At 42.4% G+C, this 27,295-nt stretch overlaps 1 protein-coding gene across 1 annotated transcript in view; it reads right to left on the bottom strand.

Moving 5' to 3' along the window:
• Positions 1-399: 399 nt before the first annotated feature.
• Positions 400-27,295, bottom strand: part of LOC146975198 (NLR family CARD domain-containing protein 3-like) — a 124,944-nt gene continuing 98,048 nt past the window's right edge. Inside the window, exons 3-10 of the mRNA XM_085794668.1 lie at positions 8,406-8,519; positions 8,142-8,220; positions 7,825-7,983; positions 7,507-7,549; positions 3,807-4,767; positions 1,213-1,386; positions 948-1,121; positions 400-421 (exon numbers count right to left, since the gene is read on the bottom strand). Coding sequence (XP_085650794.1) covers positions 400-421; positions 948-1,121; positions 1,213-1,386; positions 3,807-4,767; positions 7,507-7,549; positions 7,825-7,983; positions 8,142-8,220; positions 8,406-8,519 — 1,726 coding nt within the window. The remainder of the gene's footprint in view (positions 422-947; positions 1,122-1,212; positions 1,387-3,806; positions 4,768-7,506; positions 7,550-7,824; positions 7,984-8,141; positions 8,221-8,405; positions 8,520-27,295) is intronic.

The raw sequence follows: 27,295 nt of genomic DNA, 5'->3' as shown, positions 1-27,295 counted from the left end.
ATGATGAGACACTGAAGTCATCATGAGGAGAAACTCCTGATCCCAGTAGTTCATCACTGTGACTGATGAAAGCTGCACAGCTCATGTTTGAAACACTCTGAGGTTTTGTCTTCAGTATAAACTGTGTTGGGACGAGTCAGACTGAGACAGAGGACGTCAGTGGCAGGGGTGGAAAGTAACGAGTTACATTTACTCTCGTTACTGTAATTAAGTAGCTTTTTTGTGTATTTGTACTTTTTTGAGTAATTTTTAAAATCAGTACCTTTACTTTTACTTTAGTACCTATTTTTTGAAGAAATTTACTTAGTTACTAACTAACTTACTAAGTTAAATTTTAAATAGCTTCCGTTACAAAGTAAAAAATATATGAATATATATTTTGAGCAACTTGCCAACTTTTCAGATGTTGTTACAGATGTGTCTGGTTTGGAGACTCAGACGTGAAAGCATGAGGCGATCACTGTTGTTTTCAACGAGCAGCGGGTGTTACCGTGAGCCCCGTCCCAAAGCACTCACTGGCAGTCAGGCGGAGCTGCAGTCAGAGACCCGCACCGCTCCACGCCGCTGACCACCCACCACCAGCCACAGCTCAGTCACTCACCTCATCTACCGTGTTTATAGTGATAAACAGGCACACTGCTTGTAATTAAACCCGACCGCCGTGTTGGACTCACCAGCATTAATTCACAGAGCGACCGCGGCAAGAAAAAAAAAGGGACTGGAATTGATAAGGGAACCGTTTGCAAAATTGGCAAACGATTCCAAGGAATTGAAACACTGGGAACCGATTCTCAACAAGAACCGGTTTTCGATTCCCATCCCTATGCATGGATCACCTGAGACAGATGTTAATACCAGGTGTGACCAGGTGTGAACGGGGCCATAGAAAATGTTCCAGCTCTTCATCCTCTATCAGACTGTGTGTGGCTGCAGCAGCCTCTCCATACCTGAGAGAGTCCAGTCTCCAGTCTGGATCCTCCAGTCCAGCAGACAGCAGCTCCACTCCTGAGGCTCCTGGATGGTTGTAGCTCAGGTCCAGCTCTCTCAGATGGGAGGGGTTGGAGCTCAGAGCTGAGGCCAGAGAAGCACAGCCTTCCTCTGTGACCAGACATCCTGACAGACTGAACACACACAACAACACACAGGAACCCTCTGTCAACACCTGCTGCTGTGTTCAAGTGGCATCAGATAAACAGCTGGATGGATCCTCACCTGAGAGTCTCCAGTCTACAGTGTGGACTCTCCAGTCCAGCAGACAGCAGCTTCACTTCTGAGTCCTGCAGGTTGTTGTTACCCTGGTCCAGGTGTCTCAGACTAGAGGACTGGGAGCTGAGGACTGAGGACAGAGCTTCACAGCTTCTCTCTGAGAGGTTACAGCTGCTCAGTCTGACGAGGAATTCAAAGAAAAACACTCACATACTCAATATGAAGGAAATAACAGGTTAGAATCATAAATACACAACAACAATTTCAACACAAACCTGAGAGTTTACAGTGTTTCTTACTCAACATGTTCTAGTTTGTATAAATAGATGTATAGATAGATTTGACTATAAAATGTGACTGTGATGGTAACATTCCAATATTCTCCGGTCCGCGATTTCGTTTGTAATGACGGACGGCTGTTTTTTCAGTCAATGATTCAAAATGATCATCTGGCGACCACTGTACTGACCGCTCCTCCCGCACCGCTTTATGTGAAATGATGGACAGGATAAGGAAGTACCGGGATGTGGAATCACGTGAGTTCGGTGCTTTGTGACGTCAAGCTGCACAGCACTTCCAATTCCCCCGTTTAGAGACACTATCTCAAAAAAGTGTAGTAATCAATTTAAGGAGTGAACAGACTTTTTTCACCTCCAGGCGTCATAGAAAGGCCACGGGAACACATAGGACCTACAAAACCAGTAGAAAGTGGATTTTGCATAATATGGGCCCTTTAAATAAATAATCAGCTGTTGTTTTTAAGTAGAACCTCCTTCTACCTCCATCACCAGGCTCTAATCACTGCTACTAACAAACTATATGAATTAATGAACTAAAAATGTTGAGACTGAGAAAATATTTTACCACTTAAACAATGAGTCATGTTCTGCTGAAAGTGAAGAACTAGGTAAAACTGTCATAAAACCTGAGCAGTGTTCACTCTGGTGACAGTGAATGCTGCTCAGGTTCATCATTTATAAACTGATTCATTCAGTTCAATGTTCACTAAAAACATGAACATGTCCAATGAAGCACAGCCTTCCACTGTGACCAGACATCCTGACAGACTGAACACACACAACAACACACAGGAACCCTCTGTCAACACCTGCTGCTGTGTTCAAGTGGCATCAGATAAACAGCTGGATGGATCCTCACCTGAGAGTCTCCAGTCTACAGTGTGGACTCTTCAGTCCAGCAGACAGCAGCTTCACTCCTGAGTCCTGCAGGTTGTTGTTACTCAGGTACAGGTGTCTCAGACTAGAGGACTGGGAGCTGAGGACTGAGGACAGAGCTTCACAGCTTCCTTCTGAGAGGTTACAGCCGCTCAATCTGAAGAGGATTTCAAGGAAAAACACTCACATACTCGATATGAAGGAAATAACAGGTTAGAATCATAAATACACAACAATTTCAACACAAACCTGAGAGTTTACAGTGTTTCTTACTCAACATGTTCTAGTTTGTATAAATAGATTTATAGATAGATTTGACTATAAACTGTGACTGTGATGGTACCATTCCAATATTCTCCGGTCCGCGATTTCATTTGTAATGACGGACGGCTGTTTTTTCAGTCAATGATTCAAAATGATCATCTGGCGACCGCGGTACTGACCGCTCCTCCCGCACCGCTTTATGTGAAATGATGGACAGGATAAGGAAGAGGATAAGGAAGTACCGGGACGTGGAATCACGTGAGTTCGGTGCTTTGTGACGTCAAGCTGCACAGCACTTCCAATTTCCCCGTTTGGAGACACTATCTCAAAAAAGTGTAGCAATCAATTTAGGGAGTGAACAGACTTTTTTCACCTCCAGGCGTCATAGAAAGGCCACGGGAACACATAGAACCACTACAAAACCAGTAGAAAGTGGATTTTGCATAATATGGGCCCTTTAAATAAATAATCAGCTGTTGATTTTAAGTAGAACCTCCTTCTACCTCCATCAACAGGCTCTAATCACTGCCACTAACAAACTATATGAATTAATGAACTAAAAATGTTGAGACTGAGAAAATATTTTACCACTTAAACAATGAGTCATATTCTGCTGAAAGTGAAGAACCAGGTAAAACTGTCATAAAACCTGAGCAGTGTTCACTCTGGTGACAGTGAACGCTGCTCAGGTTCATCATTTATAAACTGATTCATTCAGTTCAACGTTCACTAAAAACATGAACATGTCCAATGAAGCACAGCCTTCCTCTGTGATCAGACATCCTGAACACACACAACAACACACAGGAACCCTCTGTCAACACCTGCTGCTGTGTTCAAGTGGCATCAGATAAACAGCTGGATGGATCCTCACCTGAGAGTCTCCAGTCTACAGTGTGGACTCTTCAGTCCACCAGACAGCAGCTTCACTCCTGAGTCCTGCAGGTTGTTGCTACTCAGGTCCAGGTGTCTCAGACTAGAGGACTGGGAGCTGAGGACTGAGGACAGAGCTTCACAGCTTTTCTCTGAGAGGTTACAGCCGCTCAATCTGAAGAGATGATCATTGGGAATTAAAGAAGAAAGGAATTAAATATCTGTCCTGTTGAAAGACAGAAGGGTTTTTATATAATGATGAATATATCCAACTATCTCTACACTTACAGAGCTTTGTTGGAGGCTTTGCCTTTGACCACTGGCAGCAGCCTCAGAAGAGCCTCCTCTGAAGCAGAGTATTTCTTCAGGTCAAACTCGTCCAGATCTTCTTCTGATGACAATAAGATGAAGACCAGAGCCGACCATTGAGCAGGAGACAGTTTATCTGTGGAGAGACGTCCTGATGTCAGGGACTGTTGGATCTGCTCCACCAGAGAATGATCATTCAGTTCATTCAGACAGTGGAACAGGTTGATGCTTTTCTCTGCAGAGGGAGTCTCTTCAATCTTCTTCTTGATGTACTGGACTGTTTCCTGATTGGACCGTGAGTCACTTCCTGTCTGTGTCATCAGACCTCGTAGGAGATTCTGATTGGTCCCCAGTGAAAGACCCAGGAGGAAGCGGAGGAACAAGTCCAGGTGTCCATTTGGACTCTGTAAGGCCTCGTCCACAGCGCTCTGGTAGAAGTTTGTCTCTGCAGATTTGACTCCTGTTGTTTCAGTCTTCTTGGAGGTTGTTTGTTGTTGTGACATCAGGTTGAGTCCAGAGTTGATGAAGGTCAGATGGACATGAAGAGCAGCCAGAAACTCCTGAACACTCAGATGGACGAAGCAGAACACCTTGTCCTGGTACAGGCCTCTCTCCTCTTTAAAGATCTGTGTGAACACTCCTGAGTACACTGAGGCTGCTCTGATATCGATGCCACACTCTGTCAGGTCTGATTCATAGAAGATCAGGTTTCCTTTCTGCAGCTGCTCAAAAGCCAGTTTTCCCAGAGTCTCAATCATCTTCCTGCTCTCTGGACTCCAGTGTGGATCTGTCTCAGCTCCTCCATCATACTTGACCTTCTTCAGTTTTAGATGAACCACCAGGAAGTGGATGTACATCTCAGTCAGGGTCTTGGGCAGCACTCCCCCCTCTCTGGTCTTCAACAGCTCCTCCAGAACTGTAGCAGTGATCCAGCAGAAGACTGGGATGTAGCACATGATGTGGAGGCTTTGTGATGTCTCGATGTAGGAGATGATCTCTCTGGCCTGCTGCTCATCTCTGAACCTCTTCCTGAAGTACTCCTCCTTCTGTGGGTCAGTGAACCCTCTGACCTCTGTCACCATGTCAACACAGTAAGGAGGGATCTGATTGGCTGCTGCAGGTCGTGTGGTAATCCAGAGGCGAGCAGAGGGAAGCAGGTTCCCCCTGATGAGGTTGGTCAGCAGCACGTTGACTGAGGTGGACTCTGTCACATCAGTCAGGATCTCAGTGTTGTGGAAGTCCAGAGGAAGTCGACACTCGTCCAGACCGTCAAAGATGAAGACGACCTGGAACTGATCAAACCTGCAGATTCCTGCTTCTTTGGTTTCAGAGAAGAAGTGATGAACAAGTTCCACCAAGCTGAACTTTTTCTCTTCCAGCACATTCAGCTGTCTGAAGGTGAAGGGAAATGTGAAGTGTATGTCCTGGTTGTCTTTGTCTTCAGCCCAGTCCAGAGTGAACTTCTGTGTTAAGACTGTTTTCCCAATGCCAGCCACTCCCTTTGTCATCACTCTTCTGATTGGTCGGTCTCTTCCAGGTGGGGCTTTAAAGATGTCTTCTTGTCTGATGGTTGTTTCTGGTCTGTGTGGTTTCCTGGACGCTGTTTCAATCTGTCTGACCTCATGTTCATCATTGACCCCTCCAGCCCCTCCCTCTGTGATGTAGAGCTCTGTGTAGATCTGGTTCAGAAGGGTTGGGTTTCCTGCTTTAGCGATGCCCTCAAACACACACTGGAACTTCTCCTTCAGGACAGATTTGAGTTTACGTCCACAAACTGCACGAGGAGTTCCTAAATAAACAAAAACATAGTAAAATTCATAAAGAAAACAATTTAACATTTTAATTCCTCTGAATAACGACTATATGAACATGTTTCCCTCCATGTGTTGATGTCAGTGAACGTCTCATTTGTCCATCATGTTGAATCTTTAAGGCCCCCACACACCGCCCCGATGCACCCCGATGCCGACGGCCTCTTGTTCGACGAGTCTGTTGCCTCTCGTCGGCCACAGTCGGGAGAAAGGAAACAGTGAAACACACCGGACTTTATATGCTTAGTTGTGACACTAGCTGTGTGTGTTTTGAACGTTGTTTCAAGCTATGTGGGTTTGATTGAACATCTTTGATGCTTAAATATATATTGCCGCTGAATATATTGCTTTACTTCTCTTTTTATTTGATGTGCCATTTTTACGGTAGGACAGGCTAGGACACCGTTTGTTTACTGTGGTCACTTCCGTCCCTCCCACACACCGCGCTGATTCGCTTAGGGCACCGCCAATCAGAATCACCATAGTGAGCACACAGCCAATCAGAGTCCCCGACGAGTCTACAACCCCAACGCCCGACAAACCCCGACTGAGCATGTTGAATCGGCCCTGACGAGACCCGACGAACCCCGACAGCTTCCGACGCTCCCCAACGCAGATGGACACACCAAACAGACGCGGACCCGGCGCCTTCCGACTCTCCCTGACGAGACCCGACGCCCGACTGTCGGGCCGGTGTGATCGATGTTGTTTGGTTCGGACTTGCCCTAGGTGAGGATCGAACCAGTGGTCTCCCGCACCGCAGGTGAGGATGCTAACCGTTTCGCCAAGAGGTTGACAACCGCTTGGCAAATTGGTTAGCACGTGTTTTATGGGTGAGTGAGTTTACTTCAAGGGGGGAGTTGTGGGTTTTGCAAGTGAAGACCACTTCCACGTTCATAAAACTGTAGTACCCCCTGCGGCCTCTGGGGGCTGGGACCAGAAGGGAGCAACTCTCCAATTGAGCCCCATGTTAAAATAGCTGACTTTACAGCTTAAAAAATATATTTACAGCTTGGTACATTTTATTTTTTTGGTCTCTACCGATAGTTTCCACCTCCGTGAACACTGTGGGGGGGGTTTGTACCATAACCGATTTAGGATTGTTTACGCTACAAATTTGTGCATAAATTACGTTGAGTGACAGGTTCACAGAGAGTTTACCAGCCGTTAATTGGTTGCTCCGAGTTCAGTGGGCGGGTTCTCAGCCGGCTAACAACCGCAACTCTCCAAATATGGCAAGTAGACTCCACCTAAAATCCAAGATGGCGCAGTTCAAATCCCCGTAGTAGTGGCACAAAACAGACTCACCCAAACCAATGAGTGATGTCACGGTACTGCGTCCATTCTTTTTACAGTCTATGGTTTACCAGTACCGCTAGCCGCCACAACCTGTCACTTCTCCTTACTGGTACCTTGTGACTGTGGCACACCCGCGGACCTCCGTTACAGTGTCTTCCACCAAATGTGATGAACGTGATGTAATCGCGCGTCAAATGAAATCACGTCGCGCTACACGCTCCAGTTTTGACGCTTGTCCAATATGCAAAAAAACGCCTTGTCACGGCATCGCGTCGCGTGACGAGCCTGCCCAAACAACAACATTTCTCCTACCATTTCATTCTCTCTTCGACCATGGCGGAGATAACCACCGTTGCGGGACAGGGACAGGAACAGCGGTTCGGACCCCAGGAAGAATAGCCGATGCTGTGGCAGGTGCTAATGGGGATCCTAATAAAGAAAGGAAAGAAAGGTGCGGGTCTCTGGCCGCAGCGGAGACAGCTCCGTACTACTGTGTGACTGACCGCCTGTGAGTACTAATGGAGATCTGAATAATAAACTAAACTAAACTGCCAAGGGAACACCAGTACGTCCGTACGTCAGCACGTCGGTGACAATCTCAATGCTGATAGGCTGTCGCAGTGCGTCTTCACGCAAATTTGCCGCAAAAGTTCAATTATTTCAACTCGAGCGATGCGATGGAAGCGATTTTCGCGGCCAACGCGTCCATCGCATCACCCGGCGTGATGACGCGTTTTTGCATTGACTTAACATGTAATCTCGACGCGCAACAACGCATCATCACGTTTGGTGGGAACACGCCATTACACTGGCTTTAGAGAAATCCTCTTACCGCTCTGCAGACGCTCAGCCAGCTCCTCCTGCTTCATCCTCCTCAGGAAGTTCACTGTGATCTTCACTAATGCCTCTCTGCTGCTCCTCCTCTGCTCTTCATCATCCTCGTCCTCCCTCTGACTCCCTGAGCATTCTGGGTAATCTGGACCCAGAGCCTTGTGGATCTTCTTCAACTCGTTCTTGACAAAAGTGACCATGTTCTCCTCCAGCAGCTGGAACAGAAACTCTATGAGTGACAGCATCAAACTACAACCATGGAGCCAAACATCAGATCCATGTTGGACAGACTGACAATCCACTGGTTAAAGTGCAGCATGGAGATGATGGTGAACACAACAGATGTAACAGCAGCTGTTGGACATGTCCTCACCATAAATATGGAGTCCAGGTGTGTTTGATGCTGCTGGGCAGACTGACCACTGGGAACCTCTGAGCTCTCCTGGTCCACTCTGTGGAGGAATCAGTGTCAAGTCAACATCAGGACAGAGAGATAATACAAGATGGACTTTATATGTCCCCTGAGGACGTTCACAACAGACAGAGACACTTTGTTTTCAGACCTGGTCCAACAACACGTCGTACAAACTGGTTCTTTTCTACAATAACCTGAGTCTGACTGTCAGTTACAGCTTACATCTGATCAGCTGATCCACGTCCTCCTTTAAAGTCAATGAACCCTTCCTTTGACATGTTGCTCTTTAAAGACAGACAGCTGGGTTCAGGAGAGTCTGGTCTCTGCTGCTGGATCCTGAAACAACAACACAACTCATGTTTAACAGTTTAAGGTTTTCAAAAGAATTCTCTGCAAAGTTATTTTAAGGGTTACAAATGTGAATGACTTCCTTTTCCTACATTTTGTAACAATGGGCCTCATTCACCAATATCTCTTTAAGTTCATTCATCTTCTCTACAGCTCATCCTCACTAGGGTGGAGGGTGAGCTGGAGCCTTTCTCAGCTGACTTTGGGCAGGAGGCGGGGTTCACCCTGGACAGGTCACCAGTCTATCACAGGGCCAACATATACAGACACATTCACACCTATGGGCAATTTATGGAGGGGAGAGCCAACTCTACGTCAGATTCATGAACGTGTTGTTAAATCAAGAATGCCAGAGAAGGTGAGTTGAGAAAGAAAGTTAAAATGTCCAAACAAAAATCTAAAGGGAGCGTCGGACTGAAGTGGAGCGACTGCTGCAGGAAGTGAACAAAAAGCAGCTGTTATATTTAGTAGCGTCAGCAGTGGATGCAATAACAGAAAAAAGATGCATGGGATGCTGTCAGTCATTCACTGAACGTGTGTCTGAGTTATAACTCAGTTTTTAATGAGAATCATTGAAATGTGACTCCACAGGAAGAACGTTCAACAGAAACTCAAAAACTATGAAATGTAGTTTTGTCTCTTACATCTGATCAGCTGATCCACCTCCTCCTTTAAAGTTAAAGAGCCCCTTCTTTGAGTCATCGCTCTTTAAAGACAGACAGCTGGGTTCAGGAGAGTCTGGTCTCTGCTGCTGGGTCCTGAAACAACAACACAACTGATAAATGTGCATGTTGGAGAAAAACTGCTGAAAAATATCTGCAACCTTTTAAAGGGACAATGAGAAGTTTTGGAAAGCGTTTGGAAAGTGTTTTCATACTACAATGAATGAATGAATTTATATTTATTTACGTGTCGTGCACCAATTAAGGCGCCCATGCAGCCTATAAGGGCTTACAAGACACATTATCATCATATTTAGACACCAATCAAAATAATCAGAGCACAGACAAAACCAAACAAAAACAGAAACCACGTGGCATTCACATAAATAATTCACTTTTTCTTTTTGACCAGGCACTTTTTTATAAAAGCAGCTCTAGTAAAGACTTCTTTTCTGAAGAACCATTCCAACTTTACCTCATCATCATCAACCCAAAACAACTCTGGTTTCACATTTTTCATTTTCTGAAACAAAAACTGCCTGGCTTCGTCATATAACGGACAATGAAACACAGAATGCAGTTCATCCTCAATTACATTTAAATTACATAATGTGCATAGTCTGAGTTAAACCAACCTACTTCTATTGCCAAGGGGGGAATCCAGCCCTCAACTGGGCACATAAAGATCTCTTGGATCTATCCAATGGCAAAGGCTACATTTCCCATGAGTCTCCGCGCGCACGGTGAAATTCTTGGACCGGCGCAAGACGGCCATCTTGCCAAGAATGTTTTCATTCATCAACAATGAAATCGTAGTTCCGACCATTAACAGCGATTCGGCAGCGTTATTCCCATGACCCGCCGGGCAGCGTCCGCAAAACCGAAAGTAAAGAAACGCTGGTCGGCTCGCCCAGCATTTCCACCATTAATTAAAATAACAAAATAACTATAGAGACAAAACCATAGATTTATCTAAAATGGGCCCATTAACAAGTGGTAACGTAGATTCATCCACATTAACATGAGACTTTCTTAAAACCAAATAGAAACTCCTGGTTGTCCCTTTAAAGCAGAAGTAAGTGATATATTTGTGTTAATATAAGTCTTAAATAGTTGTATCTTCCGACAGCAATCACTTACATAGAGTGTTTGGACTGAAACACGGGTCTGTCAGTCCCTCTGCTCTGCTCTGAGTCGAGGAGAAAACATTTATCGTATCCTACAACCTTTATCCAATGAGGAGAGAGAACGGCATGCAGGGCTGTGTGTGCAGCCAAGGAACGCCGTGAATGTGGCGACGTAGGGACGAGGACTGTTATGGTGCGTTCAAGGAAACTCGTAACTCCTGTTTTTCCGACCTGTGAAGTGGTACCAGTTCGATCTGGTACGAGTTCACGGGTCAGAAGTTACGAGTGGCCGTTATAGTGACTTTCACCGGTAAAACAGGTCGGAGAAACACGAGTGGGTTGCCTGGAACGCTACAAAGTCGTAAGTTGTGACTTGAAGCTGTAATTTACGATTTCAAAAGCCTGCCTGGAACGCAGCATTAGCGAAAACGACCGGATCGCTTACTTCTGCTTTAATAAACACAACAACTGACTTCTAGACAGAAAAGTCTTCCTGACTGTTTTAAACTCTGACCTTTCAAATAAAGCTCGCCTCTTGTTAAACTGATGACGACCAATGGACTCATCGTTGGATCCAGGTCCAGGTCCAGGTCCAGGTCCAGGTCCAGGTCCAGGTCCAGGTCCAGGTCCAGGTCCAGCAGACTGTGTCTTGTGCTGCTGCTTTGGCCTTGAACACAACACACACACACAGAGCTTTGAGTGTGAATAATGATGGAGCAGTGATCTGAGTCATGGACAGTTAGAGATGCTCATCTGACCTTTGACCTGTGGTCCTGCGTTTCTTAGAGGGAGGGGCTCCCTCCTCTCTGTCCTCACACTGATCCATGCTGCTGAGCTCACATCCACATCAGCTCACACACACTTTGTAGCTTCACCTGCAGAGGAAACACACATCATTCATCTGCACAGCAGCTCACATGTCCATCATGTCTCCAGCTGCTCCTCCACTGATTGGCTCTTCTTCTCTGCTTTTCATTTCATTTTGGTTTATTCCATTCATGGTGTACATTCTTCACAAGGTTGCACAAAATTACATAATGTAGCTGCACATTGTCACCATGAATGAAAAGGAGCAGGATGAAGAAAACTTATAGTAGCTGCCCCTCTCTGTTGTTATAATTACATTGGCTTACTTCAACACCAATATTATACTCTGTTTCAAAATGTTAAAGATGATGAAACATAGTTGTGACAAGAAAACAAACAGAACACCACTCGTCTATCTATCTTTTTCTCTTTCTCCTTCTTCTTTTTTGTAGACGCTTATCTTTTCTTTTTTAAACATTTTCTTAAACTGAGACATACTTGTACAATTTTCCAGTTCCTTGCTTTGTGAATGCCGTAGTTTTACACCTGCAACAGAAATACACATTTGTTTTAAGCTTAACCTTGCAAATGTATTGTTACAGGCTCAGCCTGTTGCTGTGATTCTGTCATGTGGGAGGGGCGAGGGTTTCACGCGGTACATGAGCAGGGCATTCTGGGAAGGGGGGTGTTGTTGTTTCCGGGGTTCAGCAGTGCAGCCGTGTGTGTGTGACCCAGTTGCCAGTGTTGTATGTTTTTTTTTATGCTGGAAATAAATGCACAATTCTTCCAACGTGTTCCAGATAATTTTTGAAGTTACCACAACGAGCTAAACAGAGCTATCGTCAAGGGAGGTCCACCTACTACGGTCCGAGGGTCTGCCAGCTCAAGTTTGGTAACAGTATGTTTGAAATCAAGCTTCAGTCTGTTGCTTCATATCAGTGTCAGCTGAATGCAGTCACACAGCAGTGAGGAAGAGGAAGCTGCCATCAGCTGCTGTACTTCTACTATCAGTCCACTAGATGGCGTCATGAAGCTGCAGCCCAGCAACATGATCCATGGACCACTGTTTCCATCCACTGACACACACAAGGACTGAGATCCACTGAGTTGATGTGACACAGTCTCTGTGTGGACAGCGTCCCTGTAGAAAACCACTGGATCAAACAAGCTACAGCTGATTATTACACACACAACAACTGGGCCAAGACTTATTTCACCTCACAGCTCCACTATCACAACATTCATTCATTTCACTCACACTGGAAATTCACAGAGAGAAAAACACTCTCCAGCTGCCACTGACACTTATTGTCTCTGTCCATCCATTCATCGTCTGCTCCATCAAATGTCACAAAATACAGACAAATGATGCGTTCAAGTTCCTCTCAGTCTGAGGCCACGTCTTCAAATGTCTCGTTTTGTCACAGCAACAATCAAAGAGACAAAAATATTCAGTTTACCGTCAAATCAAATAGAGAAAACAAGGAAATCTTCAGTTTTTGAGCCTGAAAACTGAAAATTTCTGCTTGAAAACTGTTGATTGAACAACTGTTGCAGCTCTAAAAGATTCTCCACAACAATATTGATGATTTGTGTCCAATAACCATCTTTAATCATGTGTTTCTGAGCTCATCAGGTGTTTTTAATCTACAACCTGCAGCTGCAAAGTGACCAGTAGCTTCACCTGTCAGCTACATGAGCTGCAGTACAAGCAGGAAGTAGCACAACAAGGAAATACTCAAGGAGAGTACAAGTACCTCACAACTGTACTGCACTAAATGTATTCAGTTACTGTGAAGAACCTGGGACACGGTTCTATCCACAACATCCACACAACATGGAGGACACGGTTCTACCCACAACATCCACACAACATGGAGGACACGGTTCTACCCACAACATCCACACAACATGGAGGACACGGTTCTACCCACAACATCCACACAACATGGAGGACACGGTTCTACCCACAACATCCACACAACATGGAGGACACGGTTCTACCCACAACATCCACACAACATGGAGGACACGGTTCTACCACAACATCCACACAACATGGAGGACACGGTTCTACCCACAACATCCACACAACATGGAGGACACGGTTCTGTCGGTCCAGACTTTACAGCTGCAGCTCTGACTCAGCTACAGTAACATTATAATAACACAACAACAACACAACCACAAGTTGAAGGGCAGAGAACTCAGGTAACGACAGGTGTTAAGGAGGAAAACATTCAGACTGTTCACCTTACCTTCACACGGGGAAACAAACTGCCACACAACCGCTGGGTCAAAGGTCACCTGTAGCACTCTGAACTGTGACTCACCTGTTGGTGGTGGTGTTATCTTATCTGGATTAATCACCTGCTGCTGCTCTGCACTTTGCTCCAGGAAATAAACTCCAAAGTGAACAAAGAACATTTATCACACACACAACATTCACATGAAGGTGAACTGAACCATCGACTATGACAATGACCTTTAGAGTTGTTGCAGTGTTGCTGACCTCACCTGGAGTATCTGACACACACACACACACACACACACACACACACAGTGGTTTAAAGCAGATATCAGTGGAATGTTTTTGTTAATATAAGTCCTAAATAGTCCTATTTTCCGTCAGCAATCACTTACATGAAGTATTTCAGCCTAAACACGAGTCTCTCCGTCACTCTGCTCTGCTGTAACCCGAGGAGAAAATTTTCCTTGTGGGATACAAGTGTTATCCAATGAGGGGAGAGAACGGCATGAAGGGCTGTGTGTGCAGCCAAGGGATGCGCGTGAATGTGGTGACGTAGCACGAGGACCAATTGATGCCTGACAAGGGCGGGGGCTGCTAACTCATGGTGCGTTCAAGGAAACTCGTCCTTTGTGTTTTTCCTTCCTGTGAAGTCATACCAGTTCGATCTGGTACGAGTTCACGGGTCGGAAGTTACGAGTGGCCGTTATAGGGAACTTTCACAGACAACAGGACGGTAAAAACACGAGCTACGGGTTACCTGGAACGCTACCAAGTCGTAGTTGTGACTTGAAGCTGTAACTTACGGTTTCAAAAGCCTGCCTTGAACACAGCATTAGCCGAAACGGCCGTGCCACTGATATCTGCTTTAATATAATCTTAAAGGAAAGGGAGGCAGAAATCTAGAAAAAAGCTTTGAGTTGAGTCCACACGGTTCTCATCCCCTCAGCCAGAGCAGCGAGTAGAGAAAAAACGTCTCTTTCTTACATTTTAAAACGTCCAAATAATACGAATAAGGGCTGCTGCTCTGTGATTGGTCAAAATCAACCGTCACGGGTAGATTCTTTGCAGGCTGAAAACAGAGCCTATAGGGAGACTCAGACGTCTGATCTTTTTTCACATCACTTCATTTACATTATCCCCAAGGTTAGTGTGTAAGTTTTTGCCTAATACTGTCAAAAAAAAGCTGCCTCCCTAGCCTTTAATGTGGCACTCATGTGTTTGTGTGTGTCTGTTGTGTAACTGTGATAATCAACAGTTGACAGTGACAAACAGCTGGCGGCCATTTTGAGCGTTTCTGAGCTGCTACAGAGCGACGTCCAGTGGTGGACAGTAACAGAGTACATTTACTTGAGTACTGTACTTATAGCTACATATCCAGAGGATTTGTACTTTACTTGAGTATTAGATTTCTTTGGTACTTATTACTCTTACTTGAATACATTTCCAAGACAAATATTAGTACTTTTACTGGAGTTAATTAGTAGGAAGGCTGAAAAGTACTGGTTACTTTCAGGTCTTTTTCTAAAATCCTATTGGACACCAGCTGTGTTTGTCTGTGAAGGAAACCCTAACCCCTAAAAGCAGCACATCAGTGCAGCTGAGCAGCAAAGAGTTCATTCTCACTAACAAGAGTTAAAAGCTCCTTACATTCATTTACAAACTATTAGAGTCATTCATTGATGTGGACAATAAGACATTTACTCTGACTCTGACTTTGACTTACAGTACATTTAAAAGATGTACTTTTGGATACTTAAGTACCTTTAAAAGCAAGTACTTTTGTACTCTTACTGCAGTAACATGTGGACTGAGCTACTTTTACTTGTAACGGAGTACATGTTGACCAGTAGTATGTGTATTTGTATTAGAGTACTCTGTCTATGTCAGAGCTTTGTGTGGTGCAGTTCAACAGGTGCAGGTGAGATTCTGCCTAATGTGACGTCAGCGCCCCCTACTGTCATAAACCTGCACCTGCATCACAGAGCAAAGGATTCTGGGTAATGGTCCCATCAACAGAGGATTTGCTTTGAGGTGAAGAGTGAGAAGAACTCTGTAAAGAAGAAGAAAATGAGCTGATGATGAGTGTCGTTCTTCAGAGACGTTTCACTGCTTCACTTCCACTAACACTGAGTCACAGCACATTTTTACAATCTTTAGTCAACAATATCCACTATTTCATGTTCTTCAGCTGCTGGGAGGAACATGGAGCTGGGCTTCCTATCAGTCATCACTGCAGTCCTCACATGGAAATGGATCGGGGAGTTTTTCTGCCACGTTGTCCTCCAACACTTACAAAACATTGATTAAAGCTGTGAACCATCATCCATGTTGTCCTTTTTAATGTTGCTGTAACCCAGTAGATGATTGGCTCTAATTATAGGAATATAGAATATAATAATATTGTTTGTTGACCTCAACATTGATTTATTTCAGGCAGCAGAAAGCTCTTATCGTCCCCACAGAAACATGAACATGACCTACAGTTACTATTGTTTGTGCATTAAAGGAAGATTGAAGGCAGTGATAACCTGTTATGAGCTGTGATATATTGTGTGGATGCTGAACTCATTGTATTGTGTTGGTGTGTGTGTTGCTTGCACTGATAATGTGCATTATAGACGGAGAACCTGCTAAATATGTTCATTACCAGCAAAAGCAATGTTCTGAATTTAACAGTTGAAGTGTTTGATTTGTGTTTTTACTGTTTCACAGTTGATAACTTAAAGGATTCATGTAATGGTTAAAAAGAGATTCAACAAAATGAATCATATTTCATGGTTAAAAGTAAAACAAAAGTATTGTAATTCATGGAAAACAGCTCAAATCATCACATTTCATGGCAAGAAAAAGATATAATAATTTATGGTTGTTTTATGTGTAAAAGTAAATATTCCATTTGATATAGATCTAGAGCTATAGATCTAAACCCTGTACAGTTAAAACTGTGTTTTCCTTTAGTCACTATTGTATTACAGTACAGTACATTGTGTTGAGCCATTTTTGATAATAACATTTTATATATCCCATATTCCTTTAGTGTTGTTTTTGGTGTTATTAAATATTGTCCTATAGTTTTCTTTTCTACAGAGCTTTATAATATTGGTTCACTTATTCTGATACTTACATTTATTTTCTGCCTCTTTAGTTCTTTGTTGAATAAATTCTGTGTAGACTGTATTAGTCTTCTGACAGGCGTTTCCTAATCCCTTCATGATCCATGGTCCATCTATAGACTTTAGTTTGCTGCTTTGTTGTTTCACTGGACACTTTTTCTTTAATAATGATGTGAATATTCTTCAAATGTTCCATATACATTGTCAATCTGGTTTTCATTATAAAGTATTTCCAAGTCATTCCTAAACACATTGATGCTTTCCTCTGTCCTCACTCTGCTGTAATGTGTTTTATTTATTAGGGTCCGGGCAGGACACTATTGTATTCCTAGGAATTCTTCTTCTTCTTCTTCTTTCTTTCTTCTTCCAAGGAAGTCATACTTCCCATGGGCGAAAACTCACCAAACTTTGCACAAAGGTTCAGTCCCATGCCAGATTCATTCAACTCCAAGGACATGTGCCCCCCCCTCCTAGGGGGGGCACAATAAGCGTTTAAATTTAAAAACTTTAAAAATTCCTACCAAACCAACGGTAGATGCTACAGTGTTGAAACTTCACCACAATGTAGCGTCAATACTGCTGAAACTTTTGTCCACTTAAACTCATTACAAATTATGAAGTCCATCACTCTGTTTTTTTCAATAACTGTAAAACTTTTAAAATGTATCTCCTCCCACAATTTTTGCTCAATTGACACCAAACTTGCTACAGAGCATCTCCAGACTGTCCTCCACAAAACTTGTTTCTCGGATTTTTGATTAAGCAAAAATTGAGCCTACAGTGCATGAAAACGTTTGACTGTAAACAGTACTGTAAACATATACCATCAAATTCTTGCTAAATACATTTTCAAACTTCCTGAAAAAAAATGACAATATTCTGGAGTCATGGTTGATGAAGTTTGGCAAATATCAGAATTTTAATTCAAAAACTGAATTTTCTAGAACATTTTGAATTCTGCTCTCATGGGAACAACTGCAGCCAATGTGAGTGTGGAATTTTTAAACATCATATTTTCTCTTATGAAGCAAAACACGTATCATTAAAAACAAATCACCAACATTTCCATGCTGTCAAGATGCAATTTATGTATTATCAGATTTTTGTTTAGATGACTGAATTATTGACATTTTGACCATTTCATCACAACAGCTGCCCGGGCACTGACTCACCTGAGTGGATAAATGAGGCTACACAGCAGGTCTCACTACCAGCCAATTAGCTCAGTGAGTTCGGAGCTGGTTCTTGCTGTCAGAGATTGTGAGTTCGAGACCCAGCGTGGGTGATGATGATCAAAATGTCAAATGTCCTCAAGCTATTTTGCTGTCTAAATGCAATTTATGTATTAACAGATTTTTGTTTAGATAACAGAAATCTGCGTTCACAACTGCTGCCCGGACACTGACTCCCTGAGTCTATTTGAGAAGACACACACCATGTTTCACTTCCAGATAATTAGCTCACTGAGTTAAGCGCTGGTTCTTGGTGTCAGAGGTTGTGAGTTCGAGACCCAGCCAGGGTGATGATGATGACAGATCAAAATGTCAAATGTCCTCAACACAAAACACAAGACAATTGTCCTAATGGTGGCATCACAGCAAGCCTCTAAATTTAAAAATCCAAATAGCTTGGACTGGACCATGTGCGAAGGCTCCTAACATCTTAGACTCATAGTAGATGTTTGACAAATACATATCATTATTTTACCTCAAAAACTGATTTTTCTTTTTCTGCCTACATGACACTGAATGGCTTACTCAATTTGTGAAGCCACTGTTGAACTGCCACTTGTCAATTAGCTGCGATTAGTGCGATAGACACTGGTCTTTGGTTCCCGAGGTTGTGGGTTCAATCCTCAACTGATGCAAATTGGACATTATAAGGACAACTGTCTTGTCTTCCTATTCTCCTGTTTGTTGCTCAGAATTGCCTAAATTTGCCCAAAAGTTGCCCGGACCCGACCCATCGCTGCGCAGCAGCTATAATTTGTCTTGTACTTGCTGCTGTAACAGAGTTAAGGAGTTAGTAATTCCACTAACTGTAATTCTGTTATTATGGAAGCTGCACTACACTTAGTTTATTATTATTATTTATCTGCCTGTTACAATATGAAGTCGTTCACTCCTTTATTTATTTTTTATGTATTTATTATGATCTATGAGTTAGAAGCTCTTATTTTGAAAGGCCACACTAACGAGCCCCTGCAGACTTGGCGGGTTGACCCGTTTCTAGGCAACAGTCTGCTGTGGGAGCCTCGTGGTAGGTTGACTTGTACTGAGCTCCGTTAATCTAACTTTCTATTTGAGGGTTAAAGGTGACTTTATTGATCATACATGTGAAGATCTGCTCCAGACAACAACTGCTGATGTTCTGTGATGATGCTGAGTGAGAGACATGACGAGTTCATTGATACGGAAAAGCTTTTCACTCACTTTGATAGCTTCATGTTAGCTTGTGGCTAATCCTAGCAGCGTGACTGTTGAACAGGCAGAGAGTGTTGTGAAGCTTATTCTGGGCTGTGGTTCTGCTGGCTCCACTGGTTTTTGGATATAGGCTCATGCTGAACATTGTATTGATAAACTCATCAGTCATTCTGTGCTGATTGGGATGTAGCAGATCAGTGTTTAATAGCTAACGTTTAGCTTCATTGTTGCTGTGGAGCCGTGGTTCTGCTGGACTTCTTCCTGTCTCTGCCCAATCACAAATGAGAGGTTTCATCAGCAAAACTTCACACTCTTTTAACCCTCCTCTTGTCCTTCTCTGTTCCCTTCCTCCTTCCTTCCTTCTTTCTTTCCTTTCTCTCTTCCTTCTTTCCACAATCATTTTTCCCTTCCTCCTTCCTTCCTTCTTTCTTTCCTTACTCTATTCCTTCTTTCCACAATCATTTTTTCCTTCCTTCCTTCCTTCCTTCGTCCTTACTTCTTCTTCCTTCCTCTTTTGATCCAAATGACCCTCCGTCTTTCTTTCCTTCCCTTTTCCATCCTTCTTTTCTCCCTTCCTTCTTCCTTCCTAGAACAAATCTGTTCCCTCCCTCCATCTATCTTTCCTTCACTTTTCCCTTCCGTCTTTCCTCCCATATTCCCTGTGTTCTTCCTTCCTTCCTTCTTTCCCTTTGTCCTTCTTCCCTGTCTTCCTTCCTTCCTTCCTTCCTTCCTTCTTGTCCCAATCTGTTCCCTCCCTCCACCAATGATGTCATATTTTCTTTTAGTGTTAAAATAAATGCCAGACTTGTGTTTTTAAATGATAATAAATGATGGATGATGTGATGAGACTCAGACCTGAAACAGTGAACATTTAACACTCACCTGTTCATATTCTTCTCAATGTAACGCAGTGCCACCTAACAACCACAAGGGGTCAGGGCATGAACTTCTCTGTCCTGTAGCTTTGACAGTGTTTAAAGAAAAGTCCAGTAAATAGCTGTTAAAAGCAGGAGGTCAGCTTGTGGAAACATCAGTGTGCTTCACCATGGTCTGACTGGAGTTTTCTTCACTAACAGCTTCTCCTTCATGGATGCTGACGACCTGTGAGCTCCATGAAGGCTCATGACAGAGGCTCATCACAGCTGCTGCTGCTACATCACATGCTGTCCACCTGGATTCATCAGCCAGCACATCTTCCCATGTGTCACAGCTGATCTACAGGGATGACTGTTGCTGCCCTACGGAAGCGCTCCTCTGTGTATCAGTCAGTTTTCAGATTCAAATAATGTCGTTTATTTTGTCTCCAGCTAGGCTTATATACATACAGTGTACATGGTCGAAACATATAGCTTCTCTCTTTCGTTGTGCACTGTCTGATATGTTCTTGACACTTTTCTGTACGTGATAGCTACTTACTGCTGTGTACATTCAGCACAGTCATTTGAGTTTGAGTTTAATGAAATGTGCTACATTAAGACTCTGTTTAAAGACCGGGTAAACCAAATTCAGTATTTTTCTTCTTATCATATTAATTATCTTCTTAAATGTGTCCCTCAAAACATGTAAAAAATATTTTTCCCATTCATCTTTTCCTTGAGGAGCTAGGCCTCAGAGACTGTTCTGTGTGCAGGTTTAGAGTGGGCGGGCTTAAATCGATGACCGCTTTACGTAAAGCGGTCATACTTACATAAACCCGCCCCCTGCTCTGCTCTTCGTATAAATAAATTCAGCCAACTGACTTCAGAGGTTTTCCGTCCCACTTGCTCTTGAGTCTAGCAGAAACACGTGTAACAGCCAGCTAACTAAACGTAGCTCATGTTCACACACAGGGGAGACCACTACTGTCTTGTTCCTTCATATAACGAGTTTACAGTGCTAACGTTAACTTATTCACACCGTGATAAACAGCCGTCACCGCGGGGAGAGAGGCTGACTCCCCCATCACACACCCCTCGCAACGTTACACACGACACACAGCAGCAGCAGCAGCGGTTAAAAAAAAAAAAAAAAACCTCCGCCGTGCTCTCAGTCCACCACACGTCCGAGCGGACACACAGCTGATCAAACCATTTCTTACCTTCACTCTGGTGTCTAAAACAGGCAGCAGCAGCAGCAGCATCAGTCATCCAGTTAATAATCCACCGATATTATTCCCGTTTTGATCGTTACTCGCGGTCTGCCCGTTTCCTCCGTTTGCATTGTGTGAACGAAAAAAAAGTTTTTAGCCGCGGTAGCAGCCGTAGCCTCCCGGCTCCACCGTGTTGTTTCCCCCAGTCTCCTCCCACCGGGACACGGCTGCTGCTCAGCTTGGACGCGGTGTCACGGCGCCGGGCGGTCTGGACCGGGTCTGGACTCGGTACCAGGTCCAGAGATAATTCACTGTCTCTGCTACTGCTTCTCCTGTCAGGGCACTTGAAGCTAAAGCTAAGCTAAAGCTAAGCTAACGTTAGCTAAAAACTTTATTTATTTTTTTCACACAATGCAAATGCATGAAGCACGCTGACCGGTAACGAGATGTAAACAGAGCAGCATGGTGGATTATAACCTGTTGCAGCTGGATGGCTGCTGCTGCTGGGACTGTTTAGACACCAAGAGTGAAGGTAAGAAATATTTCCTTTAGGTTTATCAGCTGTGTCAGTGCTGAGGACTGGGGTGTGTGGTGGAGTGTGTTTGAGGTCACGTTTAGGGTGTGTATCAGAGACGGTCAGTGAGATCCAGCTCTGCTGCCATGGGGCTGGTTTCTTTGCCTGCTGCAGCACGACCATATCGCGACACGCCCCCACCGTTCTGAACCAGAGAAAACTGCTCATTTATTGACAACTTTGATGCAGAATTTTATATACTTAACGACTTTTTTAGTCCTCCAAATTTGACAGAGTGGTTAATAATATATTTTCCTGTGGTATTATAAACTTAAAACACATATTTATTCTTGGTTTACCCGGTCTTTAAAATGCTTGAAAACTCAACTGTTAAGTGTTATTGCAGGATATATTGAGACTTTTATTTGTTTACATAAAAAAAAAAAATGTCATTATGAAAACTCAGATGTAAATTTTGCATTTTGCATTATGCAATCTTTTCTTTACATTTTATCAACCTTGACCACATAAAGGCATAACATAAGATTTATTAGACTTAATAAGGCATTGTTCTCGCTTTAGATCCAGTACCTGCAAAAAGCATAGTTAACTGTTAACAAGTGCATAGTTAACTGATAATAAGGGCCTAATAATGCACAATAAAAGATTTATCAGCCTTAATAAGACATTGTTCTCGCTTTAGATCCAGTACCTGCAAAAGACCTGGATTCATCAGCCAGCACATCTTCCCATGTGTCACAGCTGATCTCCAGGGATTCAGGCAGCGTTCACACAGACTCTACACAAAGGTCAGAGACAGTCACATCCACCAGCACTGATACACAACTCTGAGGATTCATCTATTAGTATTAAGTTTATTAAGTTACCAAGATGGTCGGCTACACAGCTGATGAGTTTCTAAGACTGAAATGGTCTGGGTATCATCACATAATCCATATTTGTTCTTTTTCTAAAGGAAAAAACCTGTAAATCTGCTGTTTCAAAATAAAAATGGAAAAAAACCTTTTGGCATCAGACTAGAAAAAAACAAAAACTGTCAAAACGGTGCATCTTTGGTGTTTGACAGTTTCTTTTATTTGACTTTTATTTAGATTTATTCACTCTTGATGTCCTCGTCCTGTCTGTGCACTGAGCTACTGTCTCTGTCACATGAGAATGAAAATGAGACACCATGTCTTAATGAGAGTACCTGTATAAATAAAGGTTCAATAAAAAAAATGAAATGAAAAGATTAATTACAAAAACTCAGAATTTGAATAATTTTTCCGACTTTTTGGATTTTCTTTCTTTCTGTTAAGAAACAAAAACCAAACTGACCAAATGATTTTGTTTCTAGTCTTTGGTTTAGAATTAAAAATCAGATCCATCCATATGAATATGGTTTCTGGTTTCAAATTAAATGATGATAAAAAGGAATTAAAAAATAAAGAAGAAGAAGAATTTCATGTCTTGGTTGTGACACCAAAAATCTCTTATTCTCTTTTGGTTTGAAAGTAAATCACAGACTGATGTTTATTAGAGAAACATTTTTCATTTAGTTAAGAAACAAAAAACAAATTGATCACATGATTTCATTTCTAGTCTTTGGTTTATAATGATGTTTTTAAATGATAATAAATGATGGATGATGTGATGAGACTCAGACCTGAAACAGTGAACATTTAACACTCACCTGTTCATATTCTTCTCAATGTAACGCAGTGCCACCTAACAACCACAAGGGGTCAGGGCATGAACATGAATGAACACTCATATGAAAGTGGTGTGTTCAGGTAGAAGGTCACATGACCAGGCTGGACTGCAGGCTCACTTCACTGTGTTTCAGAGTGGACTGGTTTCTGGCTCTAGTCTGAGCAACATGACTGGGAACACAGTCAGTCCACTGTTGAAGAACCATAACAACTGTAACCTACAGACTACATGAGTATAGTAGTTACAGGAGAAGCTTATGCACTGCAAAAACCCCAAATCTTTACAAGAATATTTGTCTTATTTCTTGTCAAAATGTCTCATTTCTAGTCAAAACTAAACTCTTTCCACTTAAAACAAGACTCATCACCTAAAAATTGTTTTTAGATTATTTTCACTTGTTTCAAACTAATTTTCACTTGAAATAAGTAGAAAAATCAATTTTTGTGCTTGTAATTAGAAAGAAAAACTTGCTCCACTATCAGATTTTTCTACTTATTTCAAGTGAAAATCTGCTTGAAAGAAGTAAAAAGTGTCTAAAAACAAGCTGCTTTTAATGTGATGAGTCTGATTTTAAGTGTAATGAGATTAGTTTTGACTAGAAAAAAGACAAATGTTCTTGGTAAGAGTTTGAGTTTTTGCAGTGTGGGTTAAGGTAGGAGCCAGCCAATCATCTTCAATCAAACACTATGACAACTAGTGTCATATATCGCCGTGACGACAGACAGGACGTTGGATGTGACGTGAGAGAAGTGACATTGTCAGCGAGCCACACGGCTGCAACAAAGGATGTAAGGAGCCACCAGAGCAGCAGAGAGAGGTGAGTTCACTATTCACTACTATTAATGATGCACAGTAGAGTCTGTTGCAGAGCAGCGTCCATGTCAGAGATTACAAGAGTTTTTATTACAACAACTGTCACGTTCACTGAAAAAGCTCGGGACTTTCGGGGTGACCTCCGTGTTATGTGGCCCACTGAATATGGCAGTAGTGGAACTCCCATCATGCCTCTGGGCCGAGCCGACGGCGTTGTGGATGTGATGCTGCGTGTTGATGAATGCTATGCTAGTGGATTAAATGGATGAGTAATGAGACTTTGACAGGAACCACATGGGGCTTTGAACCATGGATTTTCATCAACGACAACACTGACTAACAACAAAGATAATGTTCAGTAAAGTCAGATGTGTTAAACCTACAGTCACTGATGTTGTGCTTCATTTGTTTGAATCATCATCAGGAATCAGTGTTTAGTTGAAACTGTTTCCATTGTTACTAACAGGTGAATATTGTCTGTAACGGACTACAACTGGTCAGATGAAATGAGTACGAGAGCCTTTACTTTCTGACCTCTTTATGTTGACATGTATATTCACACAGTTGGTCTGCTGACACTTCTATACTTCTATATTTCCTGTATCCACTGCAAAAACAAGAATATTTGTCTTATTTCTTGTCACAATGTCTCATTTCTGGTCAAAACTAATCTCTTTCCACTTAAAATAAGACTCATCACCTAAAAATTAACTTGTTTTTAGATCATTTTCACTTGTTTCAAACTAATTTTCACTTGAAATAAGTAGAAAAATCTGCCAGTGAAAGCAAGTTTTTGTGTTTGTAATAAGGAAGAAAATCTTGCTCCATTTTTCTACTTATTTCAAGTGAAAATCTGCTTGAAAGAAGTAAAAAGTGTCTAAAAACAAGCTGCTTTTAATGTGATGAGTCTTATTTTAAGTAGAATGAGATTTGTTTTGACTAGAAATGACATTTTGACTAAAAATAAGACAAATATTCTTGGTAAGATTTTGAGTTCTTGCAGTGTCATTGTGTAGACTTCAGTCTGTTTTTCACTCTTCTCCACAGTTCTATGCTACAGTCAGGATTAGAGGTGAGTATTATAAACTCTTTCATATTGATTCAGTCATTGTCATTGTGTATTGTTAAAGTAGAATTAGTGTAAAAATCCTTCAGTGTGTCCAGATGTACATCTCAGAAATACAAGTCAGTAAAAACCAGTTTCTAAGAAGTGATTTTTTACTACAGCCCAGGTGCATGATGGGAAACACTGAAGGAGGAGGCGGAGCTACAATCCTCAGGTTGTAGGAGATTAGTTTGATTGACAGGTTTGGTTTTTTTATGTGATGGTCAAAAGTGATTTCACATGTAGACGGATCAATGTAATTTATGATCAATAAGCATCAATGACAGTGAGGAGCTGCCAGTGCCGTCACCATGGTGATCCAGATGATGAGTTCTAGACCTGGTCTCTGTTTTCCAGGTCTTTAAAGGTGCATTTCAGCTCCTGGTTTTCCTAAAAGAACAATCACAGGTACAGTAACTCTCCTGCCTCTTTCTGAGCTTCTTCTCCTTTTCACATTCAGCTTCTCATTTATTTAGTTCAGTTTTTTAGTTGAAACCATCTCAAAAAGTCAAAGGATACTTTATTAATCCCTGTATGCATTAATGATCATGTAGACCAGCACATCAGAAGATTAGGTTCACTACAGGAGAACAGAGAAGCAGCAATAAGCAACGAGTAGCAGAGGTAGAAGACACAGGAGCAACAGGGAAGTTTGACAATGTGTTATTGTCAATTAGTGTGAGCAAAGCAGAAGAAACTGCACACAACAGCAGAGACACTCATCCTCCCTCTGCATTAGTTGTTTCTCCAACTTTAGCTTTTTAAATCACAATCAGTGTTTACAGTTTGATGTGAGTGCACACAAGGGTTTTAGAGATTATTTTACAGGCTGCACCTTTAGAGGCCATGAGCAGAAAAGGTCTGAAAACTAGTTCCACACACACTCACACACACACACACACACGTTGTGGTACTCTTTAGTTTGTTAACGTTGTGTTTTCATTAGTTTCATCTGGTTAAAGTGAATTGTAACAACACCCTGAGCTAATTAACACCAGCCTTTAATAACACATGTGCATCATGTTACTTCATTTACATCTCATATATTATTCATGACTTTATGAGTTATGATACAGTCTCACTGTATTTAACTTTAATAGGTTTTAAATGAAGCAGCAGAGCAGCAGCAGTTTGAAGGAGACGTGATGTGAACTGCTGCTCCACATACACAAACATCTATTACAGTCAAATCTGATTAATAATCAATAATTGTCATCGATTTAACCAGTAATCTGAATAAGACACTGACTATGATCATTAGACACAACTACACAACACAACACAACACAGTACTGACTAATATTACTACTAATAATTCATTTTTTTTACTTCTTTTTTACAGTTTTTGTTTATTTGACATCAGATTATTTACAGGACAGAGATGAACTCAGCGTCATGGCAACAGAAACATCACTGTCTGGTAGGATTAGTAGCTGATGGTTTTTGTGCTGCTCTACATCAGCAGGAAATGCACATCACATATAAAACTGATTCACATTGTTTTATTGGATTCAGTGAAATCACAAAGAAAAAGAAATCACATGTAATTCATTCTATTCAGCGTCCGTACAACATGATGTGTGTTTCCAGTTGTGTTTCTTGTTGTGTGTGTTTAGCTGTGACCAGCTCACAAACAGCCTGTAAAGTTGAACATGAACAGTGAATGTGTTTAAAATGTGTTTTTCTCCTCAGTGACGCTGGCGGCTCAGAGACTTTTAGCTTGGTGATATTAGGCCTCGTCCTTCATCAGCAGCTGAGTAAAAGTCACCGTGGTTTTTGTCCTGTAATAATCTACGCTTCCATCTTTAAAGGAAGAGGAAGAAGTTTACAAGAATCACTGAGAAGAGTTTAAAACATCAACTGGTTTAATCCATGAATGTGAAAACGTGAGTGAGAGACAGAGACAGAGACAGACATGTAGAGACTGAACTGTCTGTTCAACAGTGAGAAGGTTTCTGTGACAGGAGGAGACTCTGATGCACTCAACACAGACTCAACCAGGAACCAGAACTGAACAAGAACCCAAACCCAGGATAGAGAGGTTGAGTGAAGGTGGTGTTGAAGGTGTAGAGGTGGATCAGTGAGTCAGAGGAGACTCTGTAGAAGGACAGAGAGCCAGCAGGACAGTCCACATACACTGCTACTCTCCTTTCTCTCTTCCTTCTTTC

This window comes from Trachurus japonicus, chromosome 13 (assembly GCF_045865225.1).
Source record: "Trachurus japonicus isolate A0001 chromosome 13, Traja_1.0".
In the NCBI taxonomy this organism is placed as follows: domain Eukaryota; kingdom Metazoa; phylum Chordata; class Actinopteri; order Carangiformes; family Carangidae; genus Trachurus; species Trachurus japonicus.
The sequence above is the reverse complement of the archived record's forward strand: the minus strand, read 5'-3'. Positions and strand labels throughout refer to the sequence as shown.